Genomic DNA, 22,042 nt, shown 5'->3' on the forward strand with positions numbered 1-22,042 from the left:
GGGAAGAGGAGGAGGGAGGGGGAATTTGACACGTTCCCTTTTCCAGTCACTTGCATTAATGGAAATTGGGCTGAAGGGAGCGAAAGCTCTTCTAACTTTTAGTGAAGAACCGTTGCTGACTGACAGCCCCTTGGGAAGAAGGGGACAGCTTCAGTTAAGTTGTGTCCAAGTGTGTGTGCATTTTTGGAGGGGGGCTTGAACATCATGTGACACCTGCTGTTCACATCCAGCTCATGCTGGTGGTATACTTGGCAGGGGTGGGTTGATAAGAGAGCTCCCGGAGCCTTTGCAAGGGGAGGTGAGGGCGCTCTGTAGACATGTCTGTTGTTATCCCTTTGGGGAGATGATTTATTGGAAGGCTAATTTCTCTCCCTCTCTGTTTTGAAAAGTGATACTGTCCCCCCCGCCTTTACCTTCAGTTCGCGTTCACTTTCACTGTGGGTTTCCCAAGCGATCTTATTGTTCAACGTCAGAAGGCCGAGCCGAGCCATAAAGCAAAACAGGGAAAGCTGTAAAGCAAGGGGGCTCACCTTTGTTTTTGTCCTGAGGGTCACATTCACTCTTGGCCAGCCCTCCAGGACCATGTGCACAGCCTGCACCCTCCCAGGAACACACAACACACACACACAAGCAGGCAGTCCCACTCCTCAGCTCATCATTGCATTAGTAATAGTGCATTGGAATGGGAATGGAGTGCCTTCAAGTCGATTCCGACTTATGGCGACCCCATGAGTATTCATGGTAAGTGGTGTTCAGAGGTGGTTTCCCATTGCCTTCCTCTGAGGCTGAGAGGCAGTGACTGGCCTGAGGTCACCCAGGGAGCTCCATGGCTGTGTGGGGATTCGAACCCTGGTCTCCCAGGTCCTAGTCCAACACTCTAACCCCTACCCCACACTGGCTCTCAGTAGTGCATTAGTGGTGGATTTATACTGGCCCGTCCACACATCATTCTACTTTATTAGCTGTTCCGTGATGCTTCCCCAGTGTTACTGTGTTGTTGCCATCGGGAGGGCTACTTTTGCACTATAGTGCAACAGAAGTGGGACAAAATATAAACGGGAACTTTTCTGGTAAAAGAAGATGCAGGATTTCAGTAGGAAGCTAAGGGACATGTGCCAGTTGGAAATGGAGCCATATGTCTGCCCTGAAATATTTGCAGACACAAACCGTATTGAAAGCGGGATTACGTATAACTACCCCGTCATCATCGTGAGCACAAATCCTCATGAATGTACAATAAAAAGGATGCCTGGAGGGACTAAAAGTTTATGCGGAGGTTAGATGATGTTGGCTGTTTATTGAGTGTTTGTTCTGATGTGCTTGCTGGAAGGTTATACGACATGACTCCAAGCAGTTGTTATCCCACACTTTCCATGGCATTTTCCTTACAGAAAAACTCCCATTTGGGAGGAAGTAGGTTTAAGAACATATGAAGAGCCTGCTGGATCAGGCCAACGGCCCATCTAGTCCGGAATCCTGTCCTCACAGTGGCCAGCCAGATGCCTGTGGGAAGCCTGCAAGCAGGACCTGAGCACAAGAGCACTCGCTCCCCACTGAGGTTTCCAGCAACTGGTATTCAGAAGCAGACTGCCTGCGACTATGGAGGTAGAGCATAGCCATCATGGCTAGGAGCCACTGATAGCCTTCTCCTCCATGAATTTGGCTAATCCACGTTGGGGGCCATCACTGCCTCTTGTCTGTCTTGAATCTTCCAACATTCAGCTTCATTGGATGTCTGCAAGTTCCAGTGTTATGAGAGAGGGAGAAAAACTGAAAGAGGGAGCGGGAGAATTTCTCCCCCCTATCCTCTTTCTCCATGCCATGCATCAGTTTATACACTTCTGTCATGTCTCCTCTTGCTCACCTTTTCTCTAAACCAAAAAGCCCCAAATGCTGCAACCTTTCCTCAATCCACCCCCAATCACTTTAGTTGCCCTTTTCTGAACATTTTCCAGCTCTGCAATATCCTTTTTGAGGCGAGACCACCGGAACTGTACACAGTATTCCAAATGCAGCCTCACCACAGATTCAGATAATGGCTTTATGATATTGACAGTTTCTTTTCAATATCTTTCCTAAAGATCCCTTGCATGGAATTTGCCTTTTTCACAGATGCTGTGCACTGGGTCGACATCTTCATCAAACTATCTTCCATGATCCCAAGGTCTCATTCCTGGTCACTCACCATCCATACAGACCCCATGAGTGTATATGGGAAATTAGGATTTTTTGCTCCAGTATGCATAACTTTACATTTCCTCACATTGAATTGCATTTACCATTGTACCACCCCTTCACTCAGTTTGGAGAGTTCCTTTTGGAGCTCTTCACAATCCCTTTTTGTTTTAACAATCCTGAACGATTTAATGTCATCAGCAAACTTGGCCACTTCACTGCTCACCCCTAATTCTAAATTGTTTATGAGCAAGTTAAAAAACACAGGTTTGTTTCACAAGAGTGCCATTAATTGCACAGGCTGAATTTGCCAGTATGTGATTGAATCCCACCCAAAAAATAGTGGCAGTCTGGAAGCACCTCCAGATTTGGGCAACATCTCCTTGGACTGGGGTGGTAAAGACTGCCAGCCTGGATGCAGCCAAATGGATCGATTTAAAGCAAGACTCATCCTTGCGATCAGGAACTTATCTGGGTGGCAACTTCCCCACAATTACTCCACGCAAAGTGAAGGAAATTGGCAAAGCAGCTCCCTTAAATACGAATGCATCTTTTCAGTGATTCCTCGTGCCATTAGGGGGTAGAACTTAGAGGGGTGTGAAACTGACAGCCTGCCCAGAAGTGGGCATAATCTGGATCTGAGCCTGTACGTTTCCTCTGGGTGCCCTCTTGGGATTTATGCTTCCTCCTTTAACATGCCTGTTCACTTCTATGTCTCCCCCCTCGCCCGGCCACAATTTCTGTTTGTTTTTTTTTAAAGGAAATGCATATTAACCAGTACAGGGAACATTTCAGTCCGCATGAATGTTTTATCTCTGACTGCTATATTTAAATAAAAGAAACAAGAAAGCCATAGCAGGGGACAGTTGAAACGAGCAGCTCCAGAATTAGAATGCATTAGGGAGTGTGGTGCTGTGTTTCAGCATGTACATTTTTTTTCTTACATCGCTGTCCACCAAATTCTTCCATGAAGGAACTCAAGCTGACATCTCAGGGGCTTCCTAGCCAGGAAATCTGCCATCCAAGCACTGACCAGATCCAGATCTGCTTATCTTAAGCAAGCTGGCTACATGGTGTGCCTTGGTAACAGCTGTGGCTCAGTGGTAGAGCATCTGCCTTGCACTCAGAAGGCCCCAGGTTCCTTGGCATTTCCAGTAGGGCTGGGTCTGATGAAAATGCTGCCAATCAGTGTAGACAGTATTGAGCTAGATGAACCAATGGTCTGAGGCCTTGATATAAGGCATATTCTTATGTTCAGATTTTGCCCTGAATTAGATGGTTTGGTGGTTCCTTAACTGCAAAGAAGTAAACATTCTCTCTCACCCACACAATCTGGTCCTACAACAGATGGCTTGGATTCATGCTTGGATGTTCGGGATCATGGTCATATTATAGCCATCATTAGCAAACCACCTATCAGGATGTGGTCTTAGCATTCTCCCGGTCTCTTCAGTTATCACCTTGTTATCTTCCAGTGTTTGCCCCAAGTATGTGCATACTCACCCCAGGTAATTACCCTTGGCCAGTGCCCGACCTGGATGCCTACTGCTGCTGGGGTGAGGTGGGGAAGGTGCTTGTGGTCTTTTCCACTTCAGATGCCAAAATACCTTGGCTGGCCTGGAGTACTGTGTGCCTCAGTTTATGGAAGGAGCGGCATTTGCTGTTCCATCTTAGGCAGCAATACGTTGTGGGCCAGCCATACTACATTTAAAGCATATTATTTTCCCCAAAGAATTCTGGGAACTGTTGTTTACCCCTCACAGAGCTGCAATTCCCAGCTCTTTACAAACTACCCTTTCCCAGGATCCTTTGTAGGAAACATGCTTTAAATGCACATTAAATGTATGGTGTGCATGCAGCCAAAAGATCATGCCACAGTATACCAGTTAGTCTCTTAAGTGCCATCAGACAGAAAGAAGCTTCCCTACCTCTTCCCTCTATCATCACAATACTAGAACTCTAGTTCACTACGTGAAACTAATTGGCAGTAAATCCAGGATAGAGAAAACAAAGCATTTCTTTTCCACAAACGCATAATCAGCTTGACTGGCTCAGGAAGTAGTGCTGGCTTTATTTATTTATTATTTATTATTTCAATTTATATACCGCCCTTAGCAGAATAGCTCTCAGGGCGGTGAACAAACAAGGTATAATACAATATATCATGGTAAAAAATCACAAAAACATGTACAAACAAACAACAGAAAGCACAACAAAAACAAATACAACACAAATTAAGAAGGATACATATTAAAAATAGAAAGATTAAGAAAATTAAAAGATTAAAATGCCTGGGAGCATAAAAAGGTCTTTACCTGGCGCCGGAAAGATAGAAGTGTAGGCGCCAGGCGTACCTCTTCGGGGAGGCTGTTCCACAACTCAGGGGCCACCACAGAAAAGGCCCTAGATCTAGTAACCACCCTCCGGGCTTCCGGATGAGATGGTACCCGGAGGAGGGCCTTAGATTCTGAACGAAGTGAACGGGTAGGTTCATAGCGAGAGAGGCGTTCCACAAGGTATTGAGGTCCCACGCCGTGTAAGGCTTTATAGGTCAAAACCAGCACCTTGAATCTCGCCCGGAAGCAAATAGGGAGCCAGTGCAGACGCGCCAGAATAGGTGTTATATGCGAAGACCGACTGGTCCTCGTCAATAGTCTGGCAGCCGCGTTCTGCACCAGCTGAAGCTTCCGAACTGTCTTCAAGGGCAGCCCTACGTAGAGCGCATTACAGTAATCCAATCTTGAAGTTACCAGAGCATGAACAACGGAGGCGAGGTCGTCCCTGTCCAGATAGGGGCGTAGTTGGGCTACCAGACGAAGATGGTAAAATGCATTCCGTGCCACCGAGGCCACTTGGGCCTCGAGAGACAAGGAAGAATCGAAAAGAACCCCCAAACTACGTACCTGTTCTTTCAGGGGGAGTGTAACCCCATCCAGAACAGGGTGAACATCCACCATCTGAGCAGGGAAGGCGTTCACCAGCAGTGTCTCGGTCTTGTCTGGATTGAGTCTCAGTTTATTAGCTCTCATCCAGTCCATTATCGCGGTCAGGCAACGGTTCAGCACATCAGCAGACTCACCTGAAGAAGATGAAAAGGAGAAATAGAGCTGCGTGTCATCAGCATATTGATGGCAACGCACTCCAAAACTCCTGATGACCGCACCCAGCGGCTGCATGTAGATGTTGAAAAGCATGGGGGACAAGACCGACCCCTGAGGGACTCCACAATGGAGAGTCCATGGTGTCGAGTGATGTTCCCCAAGCACTACCTTCTGGTGACGGTCCGCGAAGTAGGAGCGGAACCACTGCCAAGCAGTGCCCCCGACACCCAACTCCGTGAGTCTCCCCAGAAGGATACCATGGTCGATGGTATCAAACGCCGCTGAGAGATCAAGGAGAATCAACAGAGTCACACTCCCCCTGTCCCTCTCCCGACAAAGGTCATCATACAGGGCGACCAAGGCTGTTTCGGTGCCAAAACCGGGCCTAAAACCGGATTGAAACGGATCTAGATAATCGGTTTCATCCAAAAGCGCCTGGAGCTGGCCAGCAACCACCCGTTCCAAAACCTTGCCCAAAAAAGGGACATTCGCCACTGGTCTATAGTTGTTCAAGTTATCTGGGTCCAAGGAGGGTTTCTTTAAAAGAGGTCTCACCACTGCCTCCTTGAGGCTACCAGGGACTACTCCCTCCCTCAAGGAGGCATTAACCACTTCCTTGGCCCAACCGGTGGTCCCAGCCCTGCTAGCTTTCACTAGCCAAGATGGGCAAGGATCCAGAACAGACGTGGTTGCCCGAACCATTCCAAGAACCTTGTCCACTTCCTCGAGCTGCACCAACTGAAACTCATCCAATAATGAAGGACAAGGCCGTGCTCCGGACACTTCAATGGATTCATCTGTCGCAACATCGGAGTCAAGATCCCTGCGGATACATGTGATCGTATCTTGAAAGTGTCCAGCAATTTCGTTGCAGCGGGCTTCCGATGTTTCCGTAGTATCGTGGGGGCCAGAGTGTAAGAGCCCACGCATGACTTTAAAAAGCTCCGCTGGGCGGCATAGGGATGATCTAATAGAGGCAGCAAAATAAAGCTTCTTTGCTGTCCTTACCGCTTTTGTATACAACTAAGCTTTGGCTTAGACAGCTTTTAAAAGAGGGTTAGACAAATTATTGGAGGAGAAATCTATCATTGTTTATATGAACAGCGGCCTCAGTTCTCCGAGTGCTGGTCTGTCTCTAAGCAGGAGCAGCACCACCACCTCCCTACACACAAGAGCACGATTGGAAGCTTGTGGCCCTCTAAATGGAACCTCCATATTCAGAGATACTATATCCCTGAGTACCAGTTGTTGGGGGGAAGGGACAAACTGTAGGGGAAGGTTATTGCCTTCATGCCCTGTTTGTAGACTTCCCAGGAGGCATTTGATTAGCTACTGTTGGAAGCGGCACCTGGACTAGATGAGCTTTTGTGGCCTGATCCAGTGAAACTTGTCATGTTCTCGCGCGGGTCTTGTTTCATCACGTCTGTGTTGTTGCATTTCTCTTGGGCGATGCTGGCCAATTTCAGAGAGTGCCTTGACCCTAAATAGCTCTTGTCTCTCTGTGAGCTTGGCTTTTGCTCAAGTTTCGTAACAATCTTTCCTTTACTCGGAGCCATCCAGAAGGAAACATCTGTGGCCTCTCTGTTCTCTGCTGGGTGGTTAGCAATTGCTGATTGAGGAAATTGACCCAGGAAAATGACAGCTTGTTTGGACAGCTTGGCAGGCTGTGCTCCTTGCCTGTGAGTTTGTCTCCTGTGATCCTGTGGAGAGAGATGGAAAGGCATAAAAGAAAGGAACCTGGAAAAATGCAAGCAAGAATTTGTTCTGCTTTTAAGAATCCTTTTCCCCCTCTCTTTTCTTTCTCTCTTCCCCATCCCCCGCATTATGATCATTGTGGCTGAAACCCAATAATTGCGGCTCTTGTAGATTTTGTTCAGCATTCATCCTGATTTGTATGCCCAGCGTTTATCCAGTGTTTGGACCATGCCCAGTCTTTGAGCATTGGTTCAGATTTCATAGAATAGTAGAGTTGGAAGGGGCCTATAAGGCCATCGAGTCCAACCCCCTACTCAGTGCAGGACTACCAGTTAAACCATACCCAATTTGTTTATGGGTGGTAATATGACAATGAGCATTCATCTTGATTTGCTTGCACAGTGTTTATGCATTTCCAGTTATTCATTTATCCTACATTTTTCAATATGTTTCCGTGTCACTTTCCAAACTGCAAAAAGTCCATTGTTGTTTTTTTAAAGTCGATTTGTTGAGATTGAACCCTTGGGTTGTATCCAAAGCTAGTTGTACTCAGAGTAGCCCCATTGAAATTACAAGGTGTAACTAACATAGGTCCATTGATTTCAGTGGGTCTACTCTAAGTAAAGCTTAGTTGGCTATCACCCCTTTAATCCACTTGAGTTGTGCAACCCCAAAATTTCCCAGCATGCCCTTGAATCCTTCCCGCAAAATATGACAGTCTGGAGGCACCCTACGTCTGTGCTCTGGTTAACCATGCTTTAGCCCTGGGTTGTTTTTTTGTACGTGCCAAAGAACATGCATTAATAATGTATAGAGTGTTCTGGGGTATGTGCAGAGTGTCTCCATCACCCACACACTCTGGAATCTTATCGGAAGGCATGATGGGCTTGAACCCTTTGCATTTGTCACTTTGTAAAAGCTGCAAAAGTTCTTGATAAGTAGAGATTTGGGGCTGTCCTTTTCGGTGCCCAGATTGATGGAGTGCCTCTTCATGCGTGAAGATTCCAGCTCCCTCCTTTGAATTTCAGCTGTCAATTATAATGTGTGTGTGGGGAGGAAGCGTTATTATGGAGGGGGGAGATGTAAGGGAAAGTGAGCAGGCGGCTTTCTACCCAATTCCTCAGTAGGAAACTTGCCTCCCAGTTCTGCCTGGTGTAAGTACAAATGTACTTGGGCAGCCTTCCGGATGTTATTGGACTACATCTCCCATTAGCCCCAGCCAGTAGGACCAATAGTCGGGGATGGTGACGGTTGTAATCTAACACTGGGGGTAGGGGGGACCAGGCTGGGGCAAGCTGCATTAGATCTGAGAAGTACCAATAAAACAATTATATTAATATTTAATACAATTAAATAACTTCTAAACATATTGGCTTCCTATATCTTGGTTCACACTGTGTTTTTCTTAAATGGTTTTGATTATAATATTTATATCCTGCCTTTCCTGCAAGAGGCTCAAGATGGCTCTCCCCATTTTATCCTCCCAACAATTCTGTGAAGTAGGTTAGGCTGAGGAAAGGTAACTGGCCCAAAGTCACCCAGTGAGCTTCATGGCTGAGTGGGGATTTGAACCCAGGTCTCCTCTTTCCTAGTCCAGCACTCTAACCACTACACCATGCTGGCTTGGCACTGAAGTTCTACACTTACATGTTCTGTATTGATTTCTTCCCTTCTCCTGCGGTGAACCTTTAGACCGAGGTTGGGGAACCTGTGTGTGCTTCCAGGTGCAGTTAAACTTCACCTCCCAGCAGCTCCAGCCCCCATGGCCAATGGGTCCGGGGATGATGGGATCCAAGAGCATCTGGCAGGCTAGCAGTTTCCAATCCTTTCTTTAGACCCTCTCACACAAAATGACTCTTTGTAGGCCTGAATGAAGAGGTGGAACAGTGGAGTCTCTGTTCATCCTCACGGTTGCCCTGTGAAATAGGTGGCAGTGCCCATAGGGTTGCGTTCAACTAAATCCTGCTCAGAGTAGACTCACTGAAATGAATGGACCTAAGTTAAGTCTTGTCTGTTAACTTCAGCCGTTCTGTGCTGAGCAGGATGAGCACTGTATGTAGTGGCTGCCTGCCAGCAGCTCTTCTGCTGAAGCCGGGATTTGAACCCATCTCTTTTGCTGCCTTGTTCCACGCTGGTTTCCTATTTTTCCAAGTCTGTCTTGTAAGCAACGTAACATATGGTACCCCCAACCATTCCCTTGGGGTCTGTCTGGATCCAGCCCGACCTGTGCTGATTCCATTTCTTGTCTCTTTCTTTCCCCTGCAGCATGCCTGTTCCGGTTCAACAGCCTCTCCCTTGTATATCTTCTCTACCTCCTGCTTTTGCCATGGTTCCTGGGCCCAACAGAGTATACCATGAAAGGTAAGGTTTTTCACAGCTTTGTTTCCCTGTGTAAGAACAGGGGTTCTACAATGTACAGCTTGATGCAATCAGAGAACGTGTGGCATGCACACACAAGCATATGTGTGACTGAGATTTGAATCATTCTGCAAAAGTTGTGTTTTCCTTCCTTTTTTTCCATTTTCATATTTTGTTCTGATACCCACAATCCAGAAAATTGTTTTCAGCAAAGGCATTGTTCCACTTCCATATCCCAGGCTATGGTCCAAAGGCACATGAGGCCAACTCCCAGCTGAAGCTAAGCAGGGTCAGGTCTGGTCAGTGCTGGGATGGGAGATCTCCTGGGAACCATATGTAAGCTGCCTTGGCTACCACAAATTTTCTCCTGGTTTTGAAGCCTTCAGCAGAAACTGCTTGTGGTTCTCCCCATCCTAAACTCATGTGCTAGAAACTTGACTCTTAAAGATGCCTGAAAGATCATCTTTCCTGCAGATGCCTGAAAGATCTGCAGATGAGGGTCTCCAGATACCATCTTATCAGGAGGTCCATTCCGCACAACATAGGAAGCAGATCTTTAGTGCTGTGGCATCTACCCTTTGGAATTCCCTCCCCTTAAATATTAGTCCTATGGCCATACTACCCTGAACACGTTTGATCTTGTCTGATCTCGGAAGCTAAGTAGGGTCAGGCCTGGTTAGTACTTGGATGGGAGACCGCCTGGAAATACCGGGTGACGTAGGCTCAGAGGAAGGCAATGGTAAACCACCTCTGAATACTTCTTACCATGAAAACCCTATGAATATATCCAAAAAAGCTTCATAGGGTTGCCATAAGTCGTAATTGACTTGAAGGCATATAACAACAGTAAATATTAGTCGGGCACCATCTCTGTTATCTTTTTGGCACCTACTGAAGACCTTTCAACAAGCCTTATCCCAGTCTGTGTCTGTGCTGGAAATGCTTTTTAAGATGTTTCTAAAGTTGTTTTTTAAAGATGTTTTTAAGATGCTTGTATTTATGTTTTAAATACGTTTTGTTTTAATATGCTTTAATGTTTTTAAGATGTTTTAGAGTGCTTTTAGTGTTTTTGTTTTCCATGTTGGGCTCCTTCTGGGAAGAAGGGCAGGATATAAATTTAATAAATAAACAAATAAGCACATACACCCCCCTCCACACACACACTGATTCTCACAGTCCATGGCACCAGGCTGTTGCGCTCAGGTCCTGCTTGCGGGCTTCCCACGGGCAACTGGTTGGCCACTGTGAGAACAGGATGCTGGATTAGATGGGCCTTTGGTCTGATCCATCAAGCTTTTCTTAGCTTCATCCTTAGTACCCAGTTGTATATCAAGAGAAAGGGCTTGGCAGCTTCTTAAGATGTGCACGTACTTACTTCTTGGTGCAGAAATGGACTCTGTGCGCAAATACATCTGATATACACCATGGCCCACTCACTTGGCATTTTCCCTGCGGCATTCACATTGTGAGTTAGGGTCCAGTCCTGTTAGCCCTGTTACACAGTTGGGCACAGTTATGCCCCAGTACATAGGAAGAACCCTACCTACTGGATCAGATCCTCTAGCTAAGCATCCTGAACTTAATGCTCCTGGGAACCCACAAGCAGGGTGTGAGCTACCTCCTACTGTTTGTCCCTAGGACTGGTATTCAGCGGTATACTGCCTCTGAACATAGAGATTTTACTTAGCCACCCTGTTGACAGAACTCCTCCTCCTCCTCCTCCTAGAATTTGACTAATCCCCTTTTGAAGGACCCTAAGAAATTAACATAGAAGCATAGGGAACTACCTTAGACTGAGTCAGACCACTTCAGTATTGTCCACACACTGACTGGCAGAGAGGCTCTCCAGGGTTTCAGACAGGAGCCTTTCCCGGCCTGGTTCCCTGGAGATGAAGGGGACAGCGCCTGGGACCTTTCGCATGCAAAGTGTGTGCTCTTCCCCTGAGACCTTTGCTACATCTTGTGGCAGTGAATTCCATAAGTTAATTAAACAAACCATTTTTTGTTTTAAAAAAGTAAAGGTACATGGATCCATACATGGATTTCAACACAGCCACACATGTGGCCTTGGATCTCCTGACTTAGGGTTTCAGGTCTGGCTTAGCTCAGATTGGCCTGTCTGAGTTGGTCTCCTAACAGCAATCCCCCCCAGATGCTGCAAAGGGACGTGTAGAAGCAGCCGCAGGACAATTCGGGGGTGGAGAGAGCTATAAAATTTCCCCAGCCTTGCTCCAACTTCCTGCTGTTCCTCTGTCTGCTGCTTGTGGCAGGGCCTGGCTGGCTTATCTCTCTAGTTTAATGTTCTTCCTTCAGCTGCCTGCCCAACTGGCTGACATTGGGTTTCCTTCCTGATAAGCCCATCTCCATGCAATGGTGCCCTTTTTGCTGTGTGTTCAGCCACTCCCCAGCCTACCTCTGGCTGCATGCCACAGCCATATCTGGTCTCTGATAGGCAATGTAATAAACCCTTCCTGTTTGGATGGATAGGACTGTTTTGCCCTGTCCGGAGTTTGCTTTTGCTAGGAGCTGAAGCAGTTTGATCACCCAGCTCATGCACGGCAGGAGGACACACACACACACACACACACACACACCCCTCTCAGCCTGTAAGGTAGTCAGGGTCCTTAGCTAAAAGCCAAAGCAAGCAGGAGAATTTTGGGGAAGGTTCTGCCACGGCACCGGCCCTTTAAAAAAAAAAAGCAAAAATGTCAGCTTTTATCTTTGCTCTCTTCCCTGTTTTCACTTTGGAGTTGCTGTCTTGTATTCTTTTTTAAATGGGAAAGTGGGGAGCAGCCCTAAGGAATTAAACAATCACCGACAACTTTGCAAAGTATACGGAAAACTAGCTGGCTTTGTACTGAGATGGGCAAAGGCACAGAGAGAGGTCACAAGGGCAAACTAGCATGACCCAAGCATAGCAACTGTGAAGGTTAAGTTGGATATTAATCTTGATGTGTTTCTGCCCCTTGGGACTGTGCTGTTTCCACAGCATGATGCACCTAGGCCCATGCTGATTGCCGTAACTGGCCCAAAACACTATCGGCACTAAACAAAATGATAATTGATGTGGACACAACTTGGCACCTCCATAGGCTGCGTCCGCATCACACCGGTCTTTTTCCAGGAGGAGCAAGTGGAAGCATTTCCTCCCTCCTTGTCCCTTTTTCCTCTTGGAACATTCTGCTGCTGTTCTTTGTGGGAGTTGAGTTTGCATCTGCAAAGGGCACAAGCAGCAAAAACCCCCGTGAATGGGACATGATTCCAGCCTAGGCTGTGCACTCTCTTGAGTAGATCTCTCTGCTTGGGAGGGCTCCAGTCTTCTTGCCTGAAACAGAGTCTCCACAGCTGGCAGATCCGGCTGCAGGCCTCACAAGTCTGCCGGCTGAGGAGACCTCCATTTCAAGTGACAGAAAGTGAGACTATGCCATGCACATGTGCTACACTGGTAGATTTGTAAGGGCTGCAATCAGTTCTGCTGAGGGACACCGGCTCCATTTTATGCAAAAGTCTGGAGCTGTCCCAGGCAGCAGATCAGATGTTCTACGCTAGAGTGGCTAACCGTATTTGGCCCAAGGGCCACATTCACTCTTGTCTAATCATCAGGGGGCCACATGCAAGCAGTGGGTGTAGCCACTTTACATTCTCACAGAAGCAGGACACACAGAAACCTCTTTGCCCACCTCAGCAGTGTGCCTCCTTCATTTTTTACCCATCACCAAAATTGGTGGGATCTTCAGGAGACAAAAAAAATTGCTTCAAGAACAAGTTCAAGCCATTAGGCCAGGGATTAGCCTGTACTCGTGTAGAAAGATTTTAAAAACCCTCTTTAAACAGATTTGATTTCACTACAGCCAACCGCACAGGAAGAGAGCACTGTTCAGGGATTCCGTTTGGGATCTGGTGCAAATAGCACCCTCTGATCCTGAGAGATATTCCAGGGGAGAAAAAGCTGGTGCAAGCCCATCTGTAGATTCCCAGGTGATTTTCAGAGCAAGTCAGCTGCTGCTTAAATCAACCCTGCAGTGGCCCCTGATGATTCTAAAATGCAGAGAAAGTCCAGTGTTGTGTAATCAAAAACTTTCTAGCAGTCTGTGTCACACACCCTGGGGCCATGTGGCTCTTCCATAAAAAGATTGAAATTCTGCAACCAGAATTCACTCAGAATTTAGCTGAGAACAATTGAATTATGCAGCCTGTTTCATGCACATTGATCGCATTTGCCTATTTCCCCACATGTTTTGTGTAGTTTATTTTAGTTTTGGTAGACAGCAGGAGGAAGGGCAAGATGTTATGCAGGGCACTGAAGCTGCTCCCCCTGGAAAACTAGTCCTGCCACCGCTTTGGCTTATGAGATTTCAAGCAGGCATTTTGCCCGCACACTTTGAAGCCTATTTCAGCTGCCACATAAGCAACTAGAAACTTCAGTGTAAATGAACCTCAATGTGAACCTCAATTCAGCACCACGTACCACGTTATACAGGTATTCTGTGCTTCTGCAGAATTGCAGCCTGCACGCTCCCTTGCATAAGAACGTAGAAAGCTTGCTTTATACTGAGACCTTTGGCCCATCTAGTTCAGTGCTGTCTACACTGACTGGCAGCAGCTGTCCAGGGTTTCAGAAAGGGGTTTCTCCCAGCCATACCTGGACATGCCATTGGGGACTGAATTTGGGATTTCTTGCATCCAAAGCAGATGCTCCACCACTGCGCTGCCTGCCTTCCCCATCTGTTCTGATGCATGGTGAGCCAGACCCCTTCTGAACATTGGTAAAAAGGTGCAGATGAACTGCTCTTAATCCATGCTGCAGAAGGCAGTGTGGTCGACGTCACGTGGTATTCAGTCCTGCCCTGTTAATCCCTGCTCTGTTGTCTGTTTAAACTTTCCTGCACAGCTGAGGCGGGAGAAAAGCCACCGCATACCTTCAGTCTGGTTTGGATTGGATGCAACCCACCCACGTCTTCCCCAGAAAGAGCTCACAATAGGGTCACTGGGTCCCTTCTCGTGCCGGGCCCCGCAGCTGGGCCCCTCCTCTCCAACGAAGGGGCAGGTTTTGAGCAGTCACAGAGAGTGCCTTTGGTCTGGGAATGCTGAGAATCTGCTGCCGTTCAGCGTGGGGGTGGCGGTGGTGATCTGATCTTCCTGTTCGCTGATTCTGCCGAATGGATCAGAGTTAAGGTCACTTGGGCAGGCAAATGGGCAAAATTGGGAGCAGGAATCCAAGGAATGTTCAGGGGGAGGGTTGAGGGCAGGGCAGTGTGAAGTATATCCAAAACTGGTGGAACCGGTGAATCTAGGAAGAGAGACTTACCTGCAAGGCAGCCAGGTTGCACTAAGACAGCGTAGTTTTGGACCACAACTAATTTTGCCCCCAGGATAGTTTGATTAGTTTGTGTGTTTGGAGGGTGGGGATTGACTTGACTCAGCAACACACAGCTTGGCTCACTTTTATGAGTTGTTCAGCACAGTTTGCTTTGTCATTTCTGTGTGTCATGCTGTGGTCCCAGAGGTACAGCAGGTGGCCCTTTGGCCCTCTTCTGCTCTGCTGGAAGGAGAATGATACTGTTGATGTGTGACAAGGTCAATTTGTGGTTTTTTGCAGACATGTGGTAGATTGGATCCCCTGGGTCTGCCTAACTCTTTTAATTTGTTATTTATTTATTTAAAAGTATTTATAAACTGCTTAACAGTTTAAAAATCTCTAAGTGATGTTCAGTCTAACAAACAAATATGATATATTTAAAACAAAAACCTAAGACCAATAAAATGGCAATATAAAAACACATAAAAACAAATAAATGGACATTTATAGGACTCAAAACATGTAAACCAGGCTCGAATCTTATGGATCAGAGAAAGCCTGGGCTGGGCTTTAAAAGGAAAGCCTTTGATGCTATTGGCTCCTGCACTGTATGTAAAAAAAAATGCATATGTTGCATTTTTCACCATGCTCAGAGTTCTTTACACATGTAGTTTTGATAATCTGTACAACAGCCCTGTAAAGTAGGCCATGTGTTATTCCCTTTGTCCAAAACCAGCTGTATTTTTTAAAATGGAGTGGTTAGCCCATGGACCACTTACAGCTCCAAACAGTGTTTTTTAATGCTTCCCAGACCCAACCCTTTAAAAAATTGACTGTTCTTATGGATCTCCCTAAATGATACCAATAATAATAATAATAATAATAATAATACATATTTTAGTGACACTTCTGCGGGTCTCCTGCTGTGATTCTGTGATAACAAAAGGTTTTGTGAATGCCCCAAATATATTCCTTTTTTTATTGGCCACATCCACTTTTACACTTCAGCCACACCCATGTTGGCACGTGGCCCTGGCGCACTGACCATGGGTTAAAGTGTCCCTCAGCTAAAAAAGGTTAGCCATCCTTGTTTTACAATTTGGCTCAGTTAATTCCGTATGTCGATGACCTGAAAATCCAATTTTCCATCTTTCTATCTGGAGATGTGGTGTGTGTGTGTGCCTACATGACAAACCAGATCTCCCCACTTTCATGATTAACTCCATTATTGGCCAGTGAGAGGCGTCTGCATGCTCAGTTTCCTGGAACACAGGAATCTGCCTTATGCTGAGTCAGGTCCATTTAGCTCAGTATTGTCTACACTGATTGGCAGCAGAACTTCAGGGTGTCAGGTAGGAGTTCCAAATGGATAAGGGTTGTAGCTCAGTGGTTCAATCCCCAGCATCTCCAGGTAGGGTCCGGAAGCACTGCTGTCTGAAACCCTGGAAACAAAGGGAGAAGGGTTGTTGGGGAGTCCTTGTGGATTTATGTATCCAAAGGTGGGGTCGTGTGCTTGCCGATAAAGAGTGATAACTTTTGTTTGCCTTTTGTAGGAATCTGCCTTATATTAAATCAGACCACTAGCTGAAAATTGTCTATATAATGACTGACAGGGGCTCTCCAGGGTTTCAGACAGGAGTCCCTCCCAGCTCTACCTAGAGATGCTGCTGGGGTGGAACCTGGGACCTTCTGCGTGCAAAGCAGACGCTCTGTCACTGAGTCAGGACCCTAATGACTGGAAGTTCTGCTTCTGTTTTGGACTTGCTTTTTAAGATGCCTTTAAACCTTTTTTAAAAACAATATGTTTTTTAACCTTTAAAAAAATCTTCAAAGCTTTTAAAAATGTTTTAAAAGTTGTTTTGTTTTAATGTATTTTAATGTCTGTTTTTATGATGTTTTAAAGTGCTTTTAGTGCTTTTGCTTGCTGCCCTGGGCTCCTGCTGGGAGGAAGGGTGGGATAATAAGTTTAATTTCCTCTTCCCATTGGACCAGTTTGTCAGCGTGCACCAGAATTGGGTTACAACACACACCACACAACCTCTTCCTGTTGAAGCTGTATTATATCCTGCTGAAAGGTTGAAATGTGGAAGCTTTTCTTTTTCCACCAAAGTCCTCTGTGTGCCAGTGAAATAGGCCACTCCCCCTTGGGCTTAGAGCAGCCTTCCCCGACTTAGTGCCCTCAAGATGTTTTGAACTACAGCTCCCATCACCCCCAGCCAGTGGGCAATCATCTGTACAGATCTAGTTTGGCCCTTTCAGGTGGGATGAACTCTTAACATTTTCTCTGCAACCGAGGACTGGAGAATATACGTGGCATTTTTATTTTGTATCCTTTTCATTTTGTTTTGCCCCCTTTCTTCCAGAAATAAATTCAGTGTTATTTTTTAACATCATTATTACCAATTGTGCATAGGAAGTTGACTGACTCATTCTCACCTCACTGGTGGGCCCATTTTACTAAAAGGGTTGAACTACCTTTGAAATGGGTTTCTTTTCTCTGCAGCCTAGGATGTGTCAAGTGGTGGCAATTTGTTAAAAGTCAGCCCTTTGAAAGGGCTGGAGGTCCCTGAAACACCACTTTGACTTCCTCCCCCAAAACCTTCTTATCCCCATATACTGGCTTGCAAAATTGTTGTAAACAGCCCAGAGAGCTTCAGCTATGGGGCGGCATACAAATGTTACAAATAATAATAACAACAGATTCACCAAAGTTACTAGCCCACATGACTAAGTTGCTTGTCTGTGATGTCTTAAAGGAAGAAGAGAAACAAGTTTTCTAAAGTTTCCTTGCCTTGTTGCCCAGAGCAAAGTCTTACTTGCCAAAAGTAACCAGGTGATGGCAGCTTACAAGTCTGCCTATGTTACAGAAGGGAGGCCAGTGAGGCAAAGACAGTGGCCTTGCTCACAGTGACTGGATTCAGATATAATGCTAAACATCACAAGAACGACATTGTCCCTGGGCATACATGCTCCCTCTCATCTCTCCTGGCATGGCCACAAGGAGGAAATCAGAAGCTTCCGCTTACTGATTAGATTAACCACAGTTTAGCATGTCGTCCAAGCCCTAAACTGGTTAATTTTAACTATGGTCAGTGAAAGCAAGCCAAACTAAGGTTTGAAGTTGGCTTGTTTCCAATAACTGTGGTTAAGTTTAACCAGTTCAGGCTTTGGGTGACACACTAAACTGCAGTTAATCTAAAGTAGAAATGGAAGTGTCTGAACTCTTCCATGTAACTGAGCCAGAGGAGAAGGGCAGAGTACATGAACCTGGTGTGGGGAGGCTATGCCCATAGTAACGCTGAACCATGGTGAACCAGCCTGGACTAGGCATGGATTGAAATGTGGCACCACACGCAGCATGATATGCCTGCAGCTCTGCCTATTGCTGCATCAAGCCTCCTCTCAGGCACTATTCGGTTAGCATCTCTCTCTCTCTCTCTCTCTCTCTCTGTGCCCCGGAAAGGTATATTTAGGAACAAGTGTGGGGCGTGAGTGGTGCTAAAGAGGGCATCTTCTTGTCTACTTCCTTTTGTGGTCTCCCCTCTCCCTGGTCTGGGCAGGTTGGTCATTCTCTTGTATTGCTAGTGTTCCCTGGTTTTTGAGGCCAATGGTTTAAACTATAAACTGTTTTTTCTTCTATTCATAGCTGTTGTGCTGTGAAATAGCTGGTCCCAGCCACCAGGCAATGATTAACCAAGAGACCTCAAAGTGAGTGGGTCTTTTGTGCCTGGGAGGGCAGGGGGGGGCAGCGTGTGCAGGGGAGGGAAAGTTCAAGATGCTGAACCGCTCTCAGGAAGCCTCCTTTTCTCTGCTCCTCCCCCCTTTAACACAGAACTGCTGGGCTCAAAAGGAAAGCAGGGGTGGGAGGGAGCGTGGATGGGGTGGACTGAAAAGAACAACCACTTTGGAAGGTGGAGGTGGGAAGCCGCAGACTGATATGAACCTCTTTCTAGCAAGGAAGGGGGCAGAGAAGTTCTTGCAGCTCTGATCTTCAGCATCTTATTTATTTATTTTGTTTCCTTTTTAACAGGGCTGAAGTTACTGTGCTTTTAAAAAAAAAAGTGTCGCTGCTTGAAGTGTGGTATTAACTGCATTACCATCCAGAATTCTTATTCAGGTGGCAGGGGTTAAACTGTGCATGGTGCAATTTTTAATCCCTTGTGGTGTTCTACGTCTGGTTGGTATGCTAGTCTGTGGGTTTTATTGTTGTTTGTCAAGTGAAGCCTCTGCACCTGAGGGAGTAAGAAATCTAGAGGGCTGTAGCTCAGGGGCAGAGCACCAGCTTTGCCTGCAGAAAGTCTCAGGCCTCGGCTTGAGACCTTGGAGAGCTGCTACCGGTTAGAGTAAGCTGGGGATGGGGATCCTGTGTCACCTTCCCCAATGGCACCTTCCGTCATCCTTGAGCATTGGCCGTGCTCCCTGAGGTCTGAGTTGGAGTCCAGCATCATCTGGAGAGCCACAAGCACCTCATCCCGGTGTAGACCATACTGAGCTAGGTTGATTCACTGATTGGAACAAGTGAGTCTTCGAGGCGCGACTGAAGGCCTGCAATGAAGAGCCATGCCTTGTTCCATACGAAGGGAGCTTCAGGGTCACCTCCACCAATAAGGCCCCGTCCTTAGTGCTCACCAGCCTAATTGGCACTAGAGAAGGCCCTCTGTATCTGATCTTAATAAACGGGCAAGATCATAAGAGCGAAGGCAGTCCTGAGCCATGCAGGGCAGGGTTTGTTTATTTATTTAGACCGTTTATATACCGCTTACATTTAAATGAAACTCTTAAGCGGTGTACAACATAAGTTAAAACATCTTAAAACAGCAGATACAAAAAACCACAATTGATAAAATACAATTAACTGAACAAAACATCCTCTTTAGTATCAACATTGTTTAGTTATACAATGATGGCACTTTACTGTATATTTTCTCTCTCTCTCTTTTGCAGACTAGATTGATTTGAGATTTCAGCCTCTTTTGTGATATTTTGTGGTGTTATTGGTACTGTTGTAGGTTTTTTATTATTATTATGTTTTGAATTGTTTTCATTATATTGTTTTGTTCTTGCTATGGAAGCCGCTTTGAGGTCACCTGGTGATGAAAAGCGGCATACAAATATACGAAATAAATAAATAACTAAAACACACCCCAGAGTTGGGGAACCTCAAGCTCTCCGGACAAATGCGGCCCTCCAGGCCTCTCTCTCTGGCCCTTGAAACTCTCCCCAGGCCACACCCCCTCACCGGCCCTGCTCTTTACCCTCCTCAGGTGATTTTGTCTGGCTAGGATGTCTGACAGTGCCTCTTGCTTGGCTGGCGAGATGTGTGTAGGTGTGAGTGTACCGAAACCTCTGACTTCTGCATGGCTGGGATTTAGCTAGCGGTACAAAGAGGCGGCTCGTGTATTGCTCCGCCCACTTTTCCTTCTGACTCCACCCACTAGAAGGAAGGAGATCACCAGAAGGGCCTCAGGATCAGTTCTCCAACTCGGGGCAGAATCCTTCACACGTTGGATGCCTTTTCCATTTTGCTTCCTCCTCTCTGATGACCCCACAGTTTGCCTCTTGTCTCTCTGACATTGAACAGATCCATAACTGGAACCGCCACTAATGGCTCTACCTTTTTAAATATTTCATGCGTTTTCATGCCATCTGAGCCGCCAACCCTCGAAAGAGCTAGAAAGCAGACTTACAGTAAAAAATAAAATAAAAACAACACCCGAGTGAGGATTTTTGGAAGGACTGCTCCCTCCCCTCTAGCAGCTGTCAGTGGTCCTCTCTAGGGACACTCTCAGCAGCTGAAGGAGAGTCTTCTTTCTCTCTTTTTTTCCAGTCTGGAGAGGAAAATGTGAGCTCTCCTCTTCTCGCCCCCTTTCACATTCCCCCGCCTTTCCGCACTTCCCTTGCCGGCAGCGTCCTTAGATTTATGAGGTGTACGCGAAGAGCTCAGGGGGCTTAGCAGCATGTGGTAGAAGATCTGACTCTGGCCGTTCTTTGCAACAGATCTGGTTGGAATTTTCCAATTGTGGGCGGCAAGGTGGGCAGCCAGCAACCCAGAGGGGTCCTGGCCAGGGATGTAATGAGCCGCATCCTTGTATAGCACGTCTTCTCATCTTGGGATGGCCACGGTGGGAGCTGACCCTGCAGGGTTAATTCCTGACATGTAGGCCAAGTGATTCTGAGATTTGGGACACATCAAGTCCACCACAATCATGAATTGTGGACAGCCAGGTTCTTGCCCAAACTCTGCACTCCTGGGCAGTCAGTGCAAACAGTAGACTTGTGAAGCCCCTGAGGGACTGCCATACGAGGTTGGTGGGCTATCTGTAGCTTCAAGGATTGCAAGATGTGCAGGCCTGGTAGAGACCTCTGGGAGAGATTAAAGGAGGAGTACCTGGTCGTGGGGGAGAGGAGATGAAGAGTGTTGTGGCACCTTGAAGACTTAACAGATTATTGTGGCATAAGATTTCATGGAGTAGAGCAGGCATAGAGAACCTTTGACCCTCCAGATGTTGCTGAATTACAACTCCCATCAGCCCCAGCAAGCATGGCCAGTAATAATAGGAGTTGTAGTTCAGGAACATTTGGAGGGCCAAAGGTTCTCCACCCCTGGAGTAGACCCGCTTTTGCCAGATACATAATGCAATCCTCAGTTGAGCCACATACGTACATATGAAACTGTCTTACACCAGGTCAGACTCTTTGTCCTCTTAGCTCCCAGTCTTCTTTGCAATTCACCAGTCCAGGTAGAGAGATGGCTTACCCATCACTGGCAATTTTGTCCCTTTTATTTTTTAACTTGTGGCTGGGGAACTTCCAGCCCATGAGCTAACCTTGGCCCACGAAGGAGTCCAAGGTGGCCTGTGAGGCCTTTCCCCCCAAACTACAGCTACCTGCCTTGTACCTGACATTAAATCCTGTGTTGGCTATGCTTGCCTATTCCCAACAGGGAACAGCCATGCACAGCCAAATTGATGAGTGCAAGTTAAAGCCTGCTCAGTGCGGCAGGATTCCATGCAAACCCCTTTCTAATTCAGGAAGCGGTTTGCATTGGAATCCCCTGCTAAAAGGGAGGGAGAGACCATTGTTTTAGAAGCACAGTTCTTCTAATTCAGGGATTGGGAACCTGTGGCCCTCCAGATGTTGTTGGACTCCAACTCCCTACATCCCCATCCGTTAGCTGTGAGTTTTGAGTCCAACAACATCTGGTTTCCCCATCCCTGTGCTAAGACAAAGCAGGTCTGACTTGTACACTGCCTGGGTGGGAGACCACTTGGGAACAGGATGCACTGTGAGCTCTTCAGAGGAAAAGGAGCATGTAAGGGCAATAAATGTATGCATGGAAGTATCTTAATGAAACCACAAAAACGTTGTCCCTGCCCACTCTGTTCCAAGCCCTGCTCTTGGTTACTGGGTTGGG

The 22,042-nt window shown here is 46.7% G+C and overlaps 1 protein-coding gene and 1 pseudogene across 7 annotated transcripts in view; both read left to right on the forward strand.

Moving 5' to 3' along the window:
• The window catches only part of PIEZO1 (piezo type mechanosensitive ion channel component 1 (Er blood group)), a 147,783-nt gene that overhangs the window by 43,110 nt on the left and 82,631 nt on the right, over positions 1–22,042 (forward strand). For all 7 annotated transcript variants that reach the window (XM_061594542.1, XM_061594544.1, XM_061594546.1 and 4 more), the window contains exon 2: positions 9,237–9,332. In XM_061594542.1, the coding sequence (XP_061450526.1) occupies positions 9,237–9,332 (96 nt within the window). The remainder of the gene's footprint in view (positions 1–9,236; positions 9,333–22,042) is intronic.
• Positions 9,935–10,053, forward strand: LOC133369501 (5S ribosomal RNA; annotated as a pseudogene).

The sequence above is a fragment of the Rhineura floridana genome, chromosome 13 (assembly GCF_030035675.1).
Source record: "Rhineura floridana isolate rRhiFlo1 chromosome 13, rRhiFlo1.hap2, whole genome shotgun sequence".
NCBI lineage: Eukaryota > Metazoa > Chordata > Lepidosauria > Squamata > Rhineuridae > Rhineura > Rhineura floridana.